The sequence below is a fragment of the Syngnathus typhle genome, linkage group LG16 (genome assembly GCF_033458585.1).
Source record: "Syngnathus typhle isolate RoL2023-S1 ecotype Sweden linkage group LG16, RoL_Styp_1.0, whole genome shotgun sequence".
In the NCBI taxonomy this organism is placed as follows: Eukaryota; Metazoa; Chordata; class Actinopteri; order Syngnathiformes; family Syngnathidae; genus Syngnathus; species Syngnathus typhle.
In genome coordinates this window covers 11127538-11142721 of record NC_083753.1, presented here as the reverse complement: position 1 = coordinate 11142721, position 15184 = coordinate 11127538, and the positions used below count along the sequence as shown (strand labels likewise).

At 41.0% G+C, this 15184-nt stretch overlaps 2 protein-coding genes across 5 annotated transcripts; one reads left to right on the top strand and one right to left on the bottom strand.

Moving 5' to 3' along the window:
- Positions 1-680: 680 nt before the first annotated feature.
- aspg (asparaginase homolog (S. cerevisiae)) lies at positions 681-10130 on the bottom strand. Of its 4 annotated transcripts, none has more exons than XM_061301563.1 (19): positions 10017-10130; positions 9629-9949; positions 8880-9006; positions 8321-8356; positions 6782-6893; positions 6586-6711; positions 6427-6510; positions 5994-6120; positions 5800-5912; positions 4792-4977; positions 4507-4620; positions 4314-4433; positions 3657-3752; positions 3384-3547; positions 2549-2635; positions 2083-2182; positions 1942-2007; positions 1812-1856; positions 681-1490 (listed from the first exon to the last, which is right to left on the bottom strand). In XM_061301563.1, exons 2-19 carry the CDS (start codon positions 9876-9878, stop codon positions 1449-1451), a joined length of 1995 nt encoding a protein of 664 aa, XP_061157547.1. In that variant the 5' UTR covers positions 9879-9949; positions 10017-10130; the 3' UTR covers positions 681-1448. The 4 variants fall into 4 exon arrangements, with proteins under 4 accessions (XP_061157547.1, XP_061157551.1, XP_061157550.1 ...); XM_061301567.1 differs by having other exon boundaries at positions 9629-9770; positions 10017-10124; XM_061301566.1 differs by lacking the exon at positions 1812-1856 and having other exon boundaries at positions 9629-10098.
- A 1047-nt stretch (positions 10131-11177) lies between these two features.
- Positions 11178-13575, top strand: arf6b (ADP-ribosylation factor 6b). The gene is made up of 2 exons (XM_061301568.1): positions 11178-11363; positions 11565-13575. The coding sequence occupies exon 2, from the start codon at positions 12138-12140 to the stop codon at positions 12663-12665; it is 528 nt and encodes a 175-aa protein (XP_061157552.1). The 5' UTR covers positions 11178-11363; positions 11565-12137; the 3' UTR covers positions 12666-13575.
- Positions 13576-15184: the final 1609 nt, after the last annotated feature.

The window sequence follows — 15184 nt, the reverse complement described above, 5'->3', positions numbered from 1 at the left end:
TTTATTAAATCCCAAAGCCGCCTTTTTGTTAAGGGTCCAGTAAACGTCACATTAATCGACAATATTGCAAAAAATAAAACAATAAAACAATAAAATTAATTATAGCGCCCAAATTAGTTATTATATCATGGTACTGTAAAAATTTAAAAGAAAGGAAGACAAGAAAATAATATATTTTGTATTTATTTTGAAAAATAAAATGTATTTAAACAAGCACTGCCCTGTGTACACATTTCTGGGACAACATGGAAATTAATACATTAATTTGTTCAGCATCAAACCCAAAGTGATTCATTCTTATGACAAGGTTTGAGTTCAAGTAAATTTTTATTGGCTGGCAATGAAGCAAAAATAAGTTTTATTGGACTTTCTTCCGTTTCATGTAATGTATTGCTCTTATGAGTTCCCTTTAGCTTTTTACATTCTTACATTATTATGGCATTTATGTGGAAAGCAAAGCATTTTATGACAGAGATGGGAGCTTTTGGTAAAGATTTCCCACCCATCTATACAAATGTAAATAAGCATTTTTCCTCTTTAAAATAATTATGTTTTGTTTAAAATTAATCCCAAAAATCATTACTTTCTACTTTCTTTCAAGATACTATTTCATCAAATAAAACTTCATTTCAACTTTGAGGTTATATGTGTGTGTGTGTGGTGGGTTAATAACAGAATGATTTTTGATTGATCAGATTTATTGGTTTTGCTTTTTCAAACAGAGACTATCACAAAACAACAGCCATGTCAAAAACACATTCATTGGTGAAACAGCAGGACAATTTGTTTTTCATGACAACCCAGACAAAAAAAAAAAACAGCAGAAGTGAAAGGAAAACACTCTAAACATGAACAAACTCTCTTAAAAAGATTGCATGCAGAAACCACCCACGTTGTAACCGAAATTGCCAGTTCCGTTTCAGCGAGAGAGCTATGCCACTCTTCCGGCTTGACAACTTCCGGCTGAGAAACAGGCTGGATGGGTGTGCAGAGTCACTTCACAGTTTTGTAACACGTGTTCCAGCAGCAGGACACTCATGGAGGTATTTGACCAAAGCCGACGATGCAAATCTCCATTTCTTAAGTGTCTTTGTTACTATCTTACTATAAAAATAAAGTATAAAAATAAAAAGCCCTGAACTTGATTATATTGTGTCACAGTAATTATACTGTATCAGCCTGGCAGTTTTTAAGTTACAGCAGCATTTGGTTCACCCTCAAAAATAAAATCACGGATACCCTCATATAGATTAATACCGACATCAAATACTTATAAGCAATTTGTGCTGACATTCCAATGTGCATTCAAACTTGTGCTTAGAACGTGATTGGACGGGAAGGTTGTAATTTTTGGTGGCTGCAAACAAGCTTTAGTGCTTTAGTGTGTACTTGGGGACGGAGCGGGAGGAAGTGAAAGCAACTTGTAGACTGGACCAAGTGGCCGAAGCTCACATTCCAGCAGGAGAAGGTGTGAACTCAATCACGCCGTTCTGGATGCAAGAAGATACAAAAATAAAATTAGGATGAACAAGACTAAAGACACATTTTAGAAATCGGACAAATTCCAATTCTTCTCCCACTTACTTAAAAACCCTTCTAGTGGATTTTAGTGTGCAATGTTCTTTATTACTCAACACTTTGTGTACCTCCACCTGATGGATCATTTGGGAGAACAGAATACCGACTAAAGGATCTACACACAGATGCCAAACAGGCATGAGGTGATGTTTAGAAAGTAAAATTCAAATCAAAAGTCATGCTTAATGGGATTGCATGCTGAAAGGATGGGGGATTCACACAATTTCTTTTACCTCCTCCTCATCATCATCATAGTCATTCAATTCTGCAAATGCTGTCTGAAATTAGGCAGACAAAAGAGTTGGATAATAGACATGTATTGGAGGGTCAACAGTAGATTTGAGTTTTTAAAAAAGTGTTTACCTTCATTGTTTTGTTTAGGAGGCTTATTATGAAGGTTGCCACTTCTGGTTTGCCAGCAGCGTTGGCCTGGACAAAAGAAAAATGCATACTAAGTCAAAAAGTATTATTTCAGTGCTATATGATATATTCAAAGCACCCCACCAGTTCAATTGCTGTCTGCCCATCATAGCCTGGTTTACTCAGATCAGCTCCAGCGAGACTCCATATTTCCAGGCCCTCCAGATCGCCGCTGACAACCAGGCTGACAAATGCCAACAAAAAAAACACTAATGAGAACAATTGTTTCCAAAACTTGTCTTGTAGCGTTTTAGTAAATGAGGTCAGCATATTTGAGATACCAAATCAGCACCATGCAATGTGTGTGGGTTGTTGTTTTTTTAAACCATCCATACTCCGAGCTCACAAGACGTCTATGTAAAAGTTGAACATGCAAACATCTACGACAACAGGGGCTCCAGATATGGGGGTGATCCAACGCTTTGCAGTCAGGGAGCATTCCTCTTGTATATGTAAGTGTCAGCAAACTGGTTGGGCTTGTGTTAGCTATGCTACTGTAGGATAGGTTAGTGTGTGTGTGTTTATGGGGGGGGGGGGGGGGGGGTGAGACCTGCACAGCTCCGATCCCGCCTCATCCAACTCGTCTCTGGAAAAGTGGGCTCCCGTCTTCCTCAGGAGCTTGACGACATCCTTGTGCCTAGGTCAAATGATGTCAGCATTGTTTTTTTTGTACACTAAAAATAGTGTCGCCATTGCAAAACTGACAAGTAGGGACACGAGCCGTGTCACCTGCATACACTCCAACCGTTGACAAAGTGCAACGGTGCCAATCAGAAAATCAACAACCCAAACAAAAAAATTTCATCGCAGGTAAATGCTAGCACATTGATAGTTAATCTTTCAGACTATGTACGTACAATCAGTGAAACTGACATCAAGCTGCAGGACAGGTTCCGAGGCCACACCCGCATTTCCACACCCGTCTCTTTAAAAAGACTTTGACATTTTAATTTAAAAGGACTCAGCTAACTGAGTATTGACAAACGTGCTGTCATAATTAGTAGCAGTAGAGGAAGGCATGGAATGTGCAGCAAAGGAAGTGAAGGCATGCTTGCGAGGCCTCCCTCAGCCAACGAAGCAAACGTGTCGCTGCTTGCCGTGCCAACCGTTAAAATACGACAACGGTCATTTGGCACAGCTCCAACATACATTTTCTCCCTCAGGCCGATATGAATTAAAGAAAACACGTAGCTAAATATTTAGGGCAATGTCATGGAATGACGATATTAATAAGCAATGGACCAACCAATTAGCCTCAATAGCTTGGATTGTGTAGTAACCTCTGTTATTCCCCTAGCTTCTTTATTCCCATCCTGTCAATCATCCCTCGTACGAACTCCTTCAGTGACAACAAAAGGAAGCATTTAAATGACAGCTTGGCTTACCTGAAGCGTACAGCATTGCACAGGGGTGTGTCGCCATAGCGATCTCTTGCATAAACGGTGGCGCCAACTGTCAGCAGGTACTGCACCACTTTCAGGTTTCCTTCACAGGCAGCAATATGCAGAGGGGTCCGTCCATCATAGTCGCTCAGACATAAATTACTGCCCTGAGATGGGGGGAAAAAAGGACATCACGCATTTATTATCCAGCAATCAATTAACTGTGGAAGAATGGCAACGGGTAATGGCGCTTAACAACGTGAACGTGTGACTTGCCATTTCTTTTAGAGTTTCTAAGGCCTCAATGTCACCGATTTTCGTGGCTGCACAGGCCAGCGAGGGTGTCAGAGCATCACGGATGGCTTCCAGCTCCTGTGGATAGCATAAACTGAAACTGCCGCATGGACCGCATAGGCATAGAAAGAGTCTTTTTTTTTTTTTAAATATCGCTGTTTAAAGTTTAGGAATCTATTTTAGTGGTATCAGCTCAAACAGTATCAATCCCTTTTGCTCTTGTCAGAAACTCCAAACTCCCGCAGCAATTGTATTATTCTCAACAAGGAAGGTCGGGTGTGCAGAACATGTGAAAGCTTCTGCTGGGGTCGTCTCTGCAGACTGGTTCCAGCAAGCTGCAGAGGTGGTCTTATTTCTTTGTTTTCACAATGGTCAGCTAACAAATGTTTACACTCCCGGGTGGAGCACAACTCAAGTTTACAGCAAGCACAGGCAGAATTAACAGTTCGAAGTCAGCAGTTCAAAATAATCATAAGAACAAAATAATTTGTCAACCCTATCAGTGTGTCTACACTAAATGTGTCTACATTAGATCTCAAATGCAAACACATTCAAAACCAACTCCCAATTAAGACAAGCAGTGTTAGGCATCTATTATTGAGCATGTGAGGGACATTAAGACCAATCGGCATTATTTACCTCTTTGCAGCTAATGCTCAAAGCCTTAGCGATGACCTGGATGAATCGACTGTCACTCAGACTAAACTTGGCTCCTGCCAAATCAGCAGTCATCTCACCACGCAAGTTCTGGCCCATCATCTATGTGCAAACACACGCATATTTGCAAGCAGTTTTTATTTTAGCGTGACCTCCCGTTGATGTACACACTCACCTTTTTCTTAGCGTCAAGACTTAGGTTTGTCTTTGCCAAGACATAAGACAGCTTTGATAAGGCGGCCTCTGGAGTCATGTCACAACCAGTTATCAGCCCGGCGTCAATCAATACCTAAATTGCATTTAAGTTTAAATGAATGCCCAAAATATGAAATAAATAGTACCGTAATTTTCGGACTATAAGTCGCTCCTGGGTATAAGTCGCCCCCCCCACCCAAACTATGAAAAAAGCTGCGACTTATAGTCCGAAAATTACGGTAAGTCATAATAATAGGGGGACAACCTTGCCAGTGGCATAGGACGTAGACACCGTACCCCTCAAACACTGCGTGCAGTTTATAATGATGACACCGAAGTCAGTGGCCTTCTTCAACTCCTCCAACAAGTCAGGGCGGTTATCTGGCCCGTTGCCACTGCCATACGTCTCCAGAACCACTCCCTCCATAGGAGGCTGCAGAAACGCCCTCACCTAAAAATAAAGTGCATTATAAATATTCGGAATGTATGGAAGATTAGTAGAAAGCAGGTTATTTTTTGTATCTCTCTCATGTCCAAACCCATCCATGCTCCTAAAAGCCCATCTGCTGGAGACCAGGTGCCACGTCATTAGCCATGGCATATGACTAGAACAGCAGATGATGGCGGTGTCCGCAAGGACAGCAATTAATCTGAAGGTGTTAGCAAGCGTAAAGTCATTTGGCGACTGTGGGGAAGTTAGCACAAAATACGAGATTGAGGCGGGGGGGCAGTAACAGGGTCTATTTTTTGATGCCATAAGCACTTTGACAAGAAATGCTTGACGCGGATTAGCAATAACGCTCTCATAGCGCCGACACGCACACGTGAGTCTGGTGCCCCATCAAAACGGCGCCTCATAAAAACTGTTAAACGCTATAAGAAAGACTTGATGGTCGTACTGGGCTGCCGGAGCAGATTGAGATAGTAAAGTCACCGTCCTGGTGGTCTCGGAAACGCGAGCTGCAACTAAACGCTTCACTGTCAATGCCAAGCCTTCCTCTTTACTAGGCGATTGGTCATGGCCCATAACGTCAACCTATCTGTTTCTGAGCTGAGCTCTGGTTGGAGTTACACGAGCGGGAAAGTAAGAAGTGGGATAATTGCACAATTAAACCGAAGTTAACATTATTTTATCACAGTTAGCGCAAACAAGAGTGTCTGGACAGTTTGTCCACAAATTCTTCTATGAATAAACATTCATTCAAAATGCTTTAGTTAGTATCATTCCACATGATAAAATAAATTTAAAAGATTGTTTCAGAGGACCACATACAGTAGCAGCAGTTATTCCCGGGAAGAGCCTTAGCAGGCCGACATTCCTGTTGAGCTCAGTGGAGACCTGAAACTTAACTGTCGTGTTTGCCCTCCACACTGTGTCCCAGTTTACTGCAGGGAAAGATGACAGACAAATAAATAGACTCTGACAACATTTTTTTAGACACCAATCCGTCGTGCTTACAAACTTACTTGCAATATCAACCTCTGCAGTGGCAAGGGGAGCCAAATTAGGTGATGTGAATGCGTTAAAACTCCCGGCATCCACTTTGGTCACACGATTTCCTCGATAGAGCTTGTTGTAGAAGTACAAGCACACCTGAGGAGAAACAAGTGACGTTTTAATTGACGCACTATTTCCTTAGCAAGCAAGCAAACAATAATCATTTATGATGCAAACTATATAGTTTTGTTTTGTTAGTAGTTGTGGACAAATGATGGCATTTGAACCGTGCACTTTAAGAGAAGCTTCAGCGTTTATCCTGTTTCTGATCATTGCTGTTAAATGTTGTAAAACACAAAGAAGCAGTCTCATTAGCAGTCCTCTGAATGCCGGCAAATGAGATTATGGAATTATTCTTTCATCTGGTTTAACTTTGACTATTTTATTTCCGCCATAGCTCACCTCAGGAATGACAAACTGGCCGGCAATCAACAGTGCCCCCAACAGGTTGTCTCTGCCATCATTCCTCATCTCATAAATAGGCACCTGGAGGTCAAAGAGTAAGTGAGGCAGGTATTTGGACTCAAAATGTTTCTATTTCTTTTTTTTTTTTGCTTTTACTTGTGAGCCGGTGAGGACGATGGGCTTGCCCAAATGTTCACACATGAAGGAGAGAGCTGAGGCCGTGTAAGCCATGGTGTCTGTGCCATGAAGGATCACGAAGCCATCGTAGTTTTCATAATTTTTCTGGAAAAATACAATACTTTCAGATTGCCTTGTTTTAAAAATATGTAAATAGGCGGTGATTTTCAGGTACCTCGATGTCTTTTCCTATTCTAACCCAGTCGTCTGTGGTCATATTGGCCGAGTCCAATAAAGGATTGTACTCTATAATGGTGTATATTATCCTCTTCTTGTTTTTACTCATACTGAAACAGAAAAAAAAACATGATTACACGACCATCATTAATCAACATCCATCAAAAACAACAAAATTCCAGATAAACATTGTTAGTGTCACCAAAAGTGCAGAAGTTCACTCCAAGCCACATAAAACATGTTAATAAAAGTTGATTGGCTTCACTGTGAAAATGATTATTCTTTGTCACGCACGTTGGATTAAGCGCTTGTTACATTTTTTTTTCTTCTTCTATAAAACTTAGTAGCTTTATGAAGCGGGAGAAACTATTTAGCAGAACCCGCGCGGTGGGGAAGCGAAACTTAAATTAAGGAGTGTAAAAAGGAGGATCACATTGTGAGGCAATGGCATCAAATTAGCCATTTTTCTTTTCAGTGAAAGCTTAACACCCTGTGAGACTAGCGCAACATAAGGTAGATGATTGGCTATGTCGTGTGGGTTATTTGGCAAATCATGAGTTGCATTGCTGGGGGGTGAGAGGTGGATGTACAGAACGCATATTAATGTCGCCTTTTTTAAGTCGACTTAACTCCAGCAGCGGGTGGTCCCCACCTGTGACGCAGAATTTAAACTCTGCATGTTAGGCTCATTTTCCGTATAATCTCCCTTTTTAAGAAACAGGGCAGGCACACACAGCGGATTAGCATGGGCCGGCCTATTATGGGACATGAAGATGATCTGAATGGAACAGCAGGGGGATGAAGAAGCGAGTCCCAGTCGACCAAAGCAGGGTTCTTCTAATCAGTCTCAAACGTACACCACCCTAGAACATATGTCACTGATAATCTTTGCCATGAGAAGAACACCCTTTATGACATGACACATTGACTGTACCTGCTAAAGCGTGGCCTGAGGTACAGCCCCATTGCATCAGAATAATCAATCCTGATTATTACGACAACACATGTGCCTTTTTTTCTTTTGTTGTTGTTGGACGCCACCATTAGGACCGTTAAATTGTGGCTTATGTGAAGGTATCAGTAGCATCAGCGCCAAACATGAGCTGACACAATGATATCAGTTTAAAAAGAAGTCACATTATTTTTCTTACCTAGAGGTAAGAGTTCCAAGGCACTTGCATTAGACTTGCATATGAGCAAACAGTTCATGTCAATGTTTACTAAGATGTTACTAGGTGCAAGAGCATGCAAGATATAAGAAAATCGGATTGCTACAAGTTATCACCTCTGAAAAGTTTGAAGAGGTTTTGTTGACTGTACTGGACAGCAACAAATCATGCAGAATAATAAGTGTAACCAGGAATATATGGTTGTACTTTGACTGCAAGTCATCTTGGGAATATGTGGACAAGTGGAGATTCATATAAATGTGTGTCAGGCAAGCAGGTGATGTTTGGATGTTTGACATAGAGCATAGCCACCCAGCCACTCGCAAGGGCAGTGCAGGCAAAACACAAGGCTACCAGATATACTCCACCTGTGGATTAAATGGTCAGAATGAGCGCTCGGCATCCTGCAAAAGTCATTATTCACGTTAAAACCCGACCCAGTCACAAAATATACACGGCACTGTGATCGTAAACAACTTCGAGAAATTGTTAGACAACAGACAAAATGCAGATATTAGGATATTTACTGATCAAATTTCCATTGCTGTTAAAATTCTTGCCATTTTTCTCATTTTCATTTAGTTCTTATAAATGTACCTAATATAATGTTTGCACATTTTTAACATTTTGGTTGTAATTCCTTGTTGTAGGATTGTAACAATGTTAGTTTACGTGGAGTTGGAGCTTGTGACTTTAGAACCTCATGTGAGTTGAATCAACTGAGTGATTGACTCAGCGTGATCTGAGTACACGTACAATTATTTTTGTCTGCCACTACTATGACTAAGCACCACAAAAGTTCCAGAGAACGACATACAGCAATGATGGTTGTCTTTAAGGATTTTAACATACGATTGTGCCATCCCTGGTTGGATTACAATGGAAACTGCACTTTGTCCTCCTGTATGGGATAGTGGGTCCACTTACGGCAGGACTAAGGTGCATTCGGATCCGTAGTACTCATACATGCAGGTTTGCTGTGCATACATCTCATCGTGGAGGATGGGTAGCTTGCGCAAAATCTGCACAAAAGCATTTGCCTTTGGTGAAAGAACTGTGAGGGAGAAACACAATTACTGCATGTTATTTCACAATAGAGGCTTTTGGGGCTTTTCTGCAATTGCACTCCTATTTACAGTACATACAAGTGTCATACTGCACTCTAGTGGTTCACGTGACATTACAATCAGACCATATTTAATTCCATCATCCGCCCATGATGTAATGAAGAACAAATACCTTTTATTTGTATTATACTATTTACATTTCCAAGTGTCATTTGTTTTTAGAGTATTACAATCTAAAATCAACAATTACTATTCAGATATAACTTCCTGTGTGAGTGGAGTAAATTTGTTCTATTTTTATTATGCTGTCTGTCATGTCAGAGCATAATAGTGTTGTGCTTTCTTGATTTTGATCTGTCCTTTCTTGTGTCCGTCCACTTAGAAAATTCATTCTGCAAATTACATTTCTAATTAATATGGAAATAAGATGAAGTTCTGGATTTCAAGATCAGCTGTTCTGTTATAAGCATGACCTGCATTTGGTGAGGCTGTCTCGTATTCGGCATGACATGAAAAAAAGTGGCTATCAAATAGCTAGCAGCTTGACCTTGGCCGCACAGACGCAAACAGTGGCAATCAATAGGTGTGTAATCAGTGTACGATAGCTACCGTTATCGGTAAGCGTCATTCCGATGGTTCCTCCTGTGTTGATGACCAGGACGCGCGCTTCAGCCACGCTGGGAGATCTGGCAAGTTCATTTCCATCGAACGATCCGCAGCTTGTTAACTGCCTCCTTCGGCACGGATGGACCTGGGAAGTTCGAGGGGAGACCACCTCGTTCGAAGCGACCGCGTCCAGATTATGGTGGGACAGAGCCCTGGCAAGTGGCGTCAAGGTGTTCGGAGGAGTCTGCGCCATAACTAGTGAAGTCAATGCTACTTCTTCAAATGTGTAAACCCACGGTGGTCTTTAAACGTCACCCCCAAAAACTGAAATGAAACCTCTATTATAATAGCGAAATGTCTAAAGGCGATGTTAGTAGTGCAATCGACGTACCTTATGATTATTGATCTGCTTCCTCTGCCCCAATGTGTCAGTTTTTTATATGTTTACTTTATGGGGGGGATTAGTTCCTGTGACATCATTCATAGGGGCGTGTCTACCCTCAACCCGAAGCGACCCTATGGCAAGCCATAAAGACCTTATTACTTATTAACTAATAAAGAGAATAATTATGTGTTGCTCAAACTCTTTCTGTGAAACAGATTTGTCTAGTAAAAAACATTTAAGATATTCGTAAATTTGTAACTATATTATTTCTTTCGAGGCATAAAGTATATTTCAGAACATCAACGTCATTTTTGCGTTTGACAAATGATGTCATTTTCCCCCTCTTTGTTACAAATGTTTCTTAGAGTCAGAGTCAGAGTCAGGAGTTACTTGTAAGCATAATATTAAGAACTCCGTGTAAATTTGATTGATTTTTGTACTACATTGGTTTATTTTCAATAATAAAAAATGTTTGTCTCAACAGATTTCTAAAATTCATTCGCAGATATCTACTATATGAATTACGAATATCTATAATGAAATAATTATCTAACTCCAGTGTGAGATACAATTTGAGTCATTTATTTCAGATGAAAATATCTTTCGCCTCAATTCAAGATATCTAAATCTAGTTTTCAGGGCGTTAACCCACATTTGACTCACTAGTATGCATCTTTCTTTATAGACAGTTTGTCATGATGAATAAAACCCTTGATCATTGCAGTTCATCCCCAAATAATCACATTTTGGGGTGTAGTTGAATATTGCAGCAGTGGCAGTAAAAGTCCCCTCGTGTGATTAATAATCTATTTAAATTCTTTCCATTTCAGTCGTTTCATTTGCTATAAAGGCACATCAACTGAGTATTCATAACTCATGTAGTTACGTCTGTGCACCACAGGGTGGCAATGTTGCTCTTTTTGTTAAAGTAATAACGTTGTTGTAATTAATGGAACATAAGGTTTAAGTGTTTTTTTTCTGACATAATATGCAGAACCACCGATTAAATTCATTTTTGAAAATATTAATATATCTGTAACAGCCCTTTGATGTCGCAGATCTTGGAGTGAGTTTGAAATCCTCTTTGGTCGAAGAATGTTTGCCTGTTTGCTTTGATTTTTTGAAAAGCAGAAGTCTTGCGGTGAAGAAGTCTTGGAAAGTTTTATTTGCATCACTTTGTCGTCCTGATCGCCAGAAAGCTCCATCCGCAAGTGAATGAAGAAGTCAAGGGCAGGAAGTGGCAGCGAAGGCAGCTCCACACCTTTCCGGTATATCGGCGCCGCGACCAGCTCGGCTTAAAGGAGAAAAGCTACTACCGGGGGAAATTAATCGAAAGTTGGGGGGAAAACTGAGGTAAATTGCTTATATTCCACAAAATATCTTTGGCTAGAGTTCGTATTGTTATATTGTGCCGCTTATTTTGCAACAATATCCGGGTGGTTTCTTACCGCTAACTGTTAGCGAGCTAGCCTGCTAGGCTAGTTAGTTAGCTAGCCGTCATTAGCGGACATGGGCTAATTTGGGTTGCCTGACACTCCTATGTAATCTTCACAGGGGGGCGAGACGTGAACTTTCCTGGTTGATTGCACATGTCGCTGAGTCACCAAGAACTTGCTTGTCGAGGACCTCCGCAACCTGGAAGGTGAAGTTGAGCTTTGGCTGGATTTGCGTTAGCCGCAGAAAGCTGCTTTTCTTAGCCGGTAGTGGTGACAAGAGAGCCGGGGTGCAACCGGTCAAGAGGCGCGTCAGACGTTGCCCGAAGGGACTTCGCCGCGGCGTTTAGTGATCCAATTTCCCCGTTTAATACATCGTGGCCTGGAAACTCTCCTGTTGGCTGATTCGTGTTCAAGAATGCCCATTGCGAAACAGCTGCTACCAAGTTTGTAGAGGAAACGAGGCATGGTGTGAAAAGGCCCCACTCGCACACTGTCCTACTTTGAATGTACACGTCCATGCGCCTCACTGCATAGTTTGACTCACCATGAGAGTGTATTTGTAAAATCGTTATTGGGAGTCATGCTTTCACCAGTAAGCCTGTAATTGAACCAAAGCTCCTCTAGAATAAGCAAGAGTGCTCCTGCCTGATTTTCTCATTACCAGCAAGGTATTTATGCATAAGAGTTGAAAATGGGGAAGATGCTCTCAAAGATATTTGGGAACAAGGAGATGAGAATATTAATGCTTGGACTTGATGCCGCCGGGAAGACAACAATCCTCTACAAACTGAAACTGGGACAGTCCGTCACCACGATCCCCACCGTGGGCTTCAACGTGGAGACGGTCACCTACAAAAACGTCAAGTTCAACGTGTGGGATGTCGGCGGCCAGGATAAGATTCGCCCCCTGTGGCGACACTACTACACAGGCACCCAGGGGCTCATTTTTGTGGTGGATTGCGCTGACCGGGATCGCATCGACGAGGCGCGGCAGGAACTCCACCGTATCATCAATGACAGGGAGATGAGGGATGCCATCATCTTGATATTCGCCAATAAGCAAGACCTTCCCGACGCCATGAAGCCGCACGAAATCCAAGAGAAACTCGGATTGACACGCATCCGAGATAGAAATTGGTATGTTCAACCCTCGTGCGCGACCACAGGTGATGGACTCTATGAAGGCCTGACTTGGCTAACCTCTAATTACAAATCTTAATGATTGAGTGCTGACTGTTTTAGGTCAAAACTATCATAAAGTTGCAAAGAACCTCTCCAATGAGTATGGTTAAGTATAAATTGATTAGCCTCATTTATTTTTTAATACTGCAATTACCCCATTACTAATTGCTTCGGGATGTTGGTTTAAAAGAAATGCTTGTCCTGTGTAGCAGACATTTATCACGACGTTTTAGGGCTTGCTTATTGATTATTCAACAAATTGGTTCTTTTGTAGAAGCAACATACACTTCACCATCTTTGCCTGTCTTCTATTTTTTTTCCAGTTTTATATAATTTTTCCAATGATGCTCAATTTCTCTGCATTCTTAGGCTGGGCTTCTTTAATTTTTGCTTGTTTTCAGTTAAAGGGGATCTTAAACGTTTGATGGACTTTGACCCAGTACTATGTTGAATAGTACTTGTTGGAAAGATATTAATTGCTGCAAAATGAGAGATTAACGCCATTGCCATCTGTCTTGACTTGAGAGAAGAAATACTTCACATTTCATTAGCCCTCACGTTCAATTTCCCTTATATGGGCTGTATAGTAAATCGAAGTGTCATGTCTCGATACCTACATGTGCTATTCAACAAATGGGCCTCCAATAACATGCTTGTTTGGAACTTGGGATGCATTTTTTCCCCAATTTTGAGGGAGGAATCGTACACCCTCCAAAGGAATGTCCTTCAACTCCAAGTTCTCGCAATCTGATATTGATTAGTCCCAGTATTGGGACATGATCATGAAAGCCTGTATCTGTAGCATGAAGTGCAGCAAACCTCCACCACGGACCTTCTGTCATTCGGTCAAAAGTGTTGCAGCTCCTGTTTTGATCAGGGTGGGGTGCGGGATCTATGTACAGACCTTGTCATTGTCAAGTCTTATTAAAAAAGTGATTTGAAATCTATGGCTTTGTTTGTAATTTTATTTTATATATACCAAGACAGATTTAGCCAAAGCATGTTGGTAAAAGATCTTTGAATCAAATCCACAGGATGTCTTTGTGCAGGCTGCAAATACTAACTTCCCTGCCCAGAGAGACTTCATAGAAACCTCAAATTGAATGTTTCTACCCACCATGCCCTTGCCCGTCAATGGGAGAATGTGCAAAACAGGAAGTTAAACCGTTGGTCTCTCTGGAGGAACAGCATAGCCTCATGATTGTTTGCGTGAGAATGGGCTGCTGCATTGCGTACATTAATGTTGGGTGTGGAATAAAGATCACTTGACTAAAGCAAAGTGGTTAGCATGTGCCCTTTGGCACAACGATGGTTGCATAAATTACTGATTTAGGAAGTTGCACATTTTAGTTCACTTTTCTATTCTGAAAATTGCAATCAACTAGATTAACAAAAGTCTACACACCCCTCTTCAGGTGTCAGTTAAAAATAAAGCAACAATTTTTTCCATTCATTTAAAGGGAAGTGAAACATTTAAAAGAGCAAATAAAAATATCCAAGATAATGTAAAACTGAGATCTTGCGTGAATTCCCCATGAAACGTAATTTTTTTTTCTCCCCTAGTTAGGAAATGAACCGAAATCAGTTTGTCTCCATTTTTTACTAAAAGTGTGTTGTGTAAACAGCTCATGCTTCAGAGCGAATCTCACTGAAGGCCTCAATTAGTTGCCGATGACACTTTAATTGGACTGTAATGGCCACTTCTGGTCACACAACTTAATTACAACTGTATGATTCTTGCTACTTCATTGGGCAACACCACCATATGTCCCCCCGCGACGACCACGTCTCTGTAAAAACGAGTCCTGGCATTTTTTTGCAACACCTCGGGCAATGCTTTCCACTTCCCAAGAGAACTGGTTAACCATTGTTAAATAAGTAATACATTTTATGCCAGCAAAATATGCTATGTTCTGAATGTGATCTGTTTTCATAATTCATCCACCCAATTTAACTGCTCTAATGTTTTCCAATTTTCAATCCGGGTTTGGCCTAACCACAACGCATGGGTATCGGTTTGAGTTGCTATGACGATGACCTTTCACTGCCACCAAAATGCAAGAGTGTACCACAAATTTCCAGTGAGTTCCTCAATACTACTTAAAGAAAAGAGGAAGAGCTGATGACTGTCTCCTCCCGTCTCCTGAGTAAGATTCTGTACTTATTGAGTACATTCACATACAAGAAAAGTCCTCAATTATACTCAAAATGCCATGCTATGTAATCCCCAAAATAAATTGAGCAAAGCAAAATACTTTCAAATTTTTCTCTGTAATTGCGAGTGTTACAACTGACCAGTCTTACAACTGTCCAATGTCTCCCCAACAGTTATTTCTAACGATCTACAACTGTAATGATCAAGCGCAGAGGCAAAGCATATTATTACAGTGGAGCATTTATGTCAAGATGTCAACGGGGAACGCCCACCCTCCTACAAATTACGAAGGCAATGCTTATTCAGCCAGAGCTTCTCCTCAAGGACAGTAAAAGTAGTTCTTTGATTTGGTTAGCAAACCTGAGCATTTACCATCTAACAACATCTGGCAGCTCCAGAAG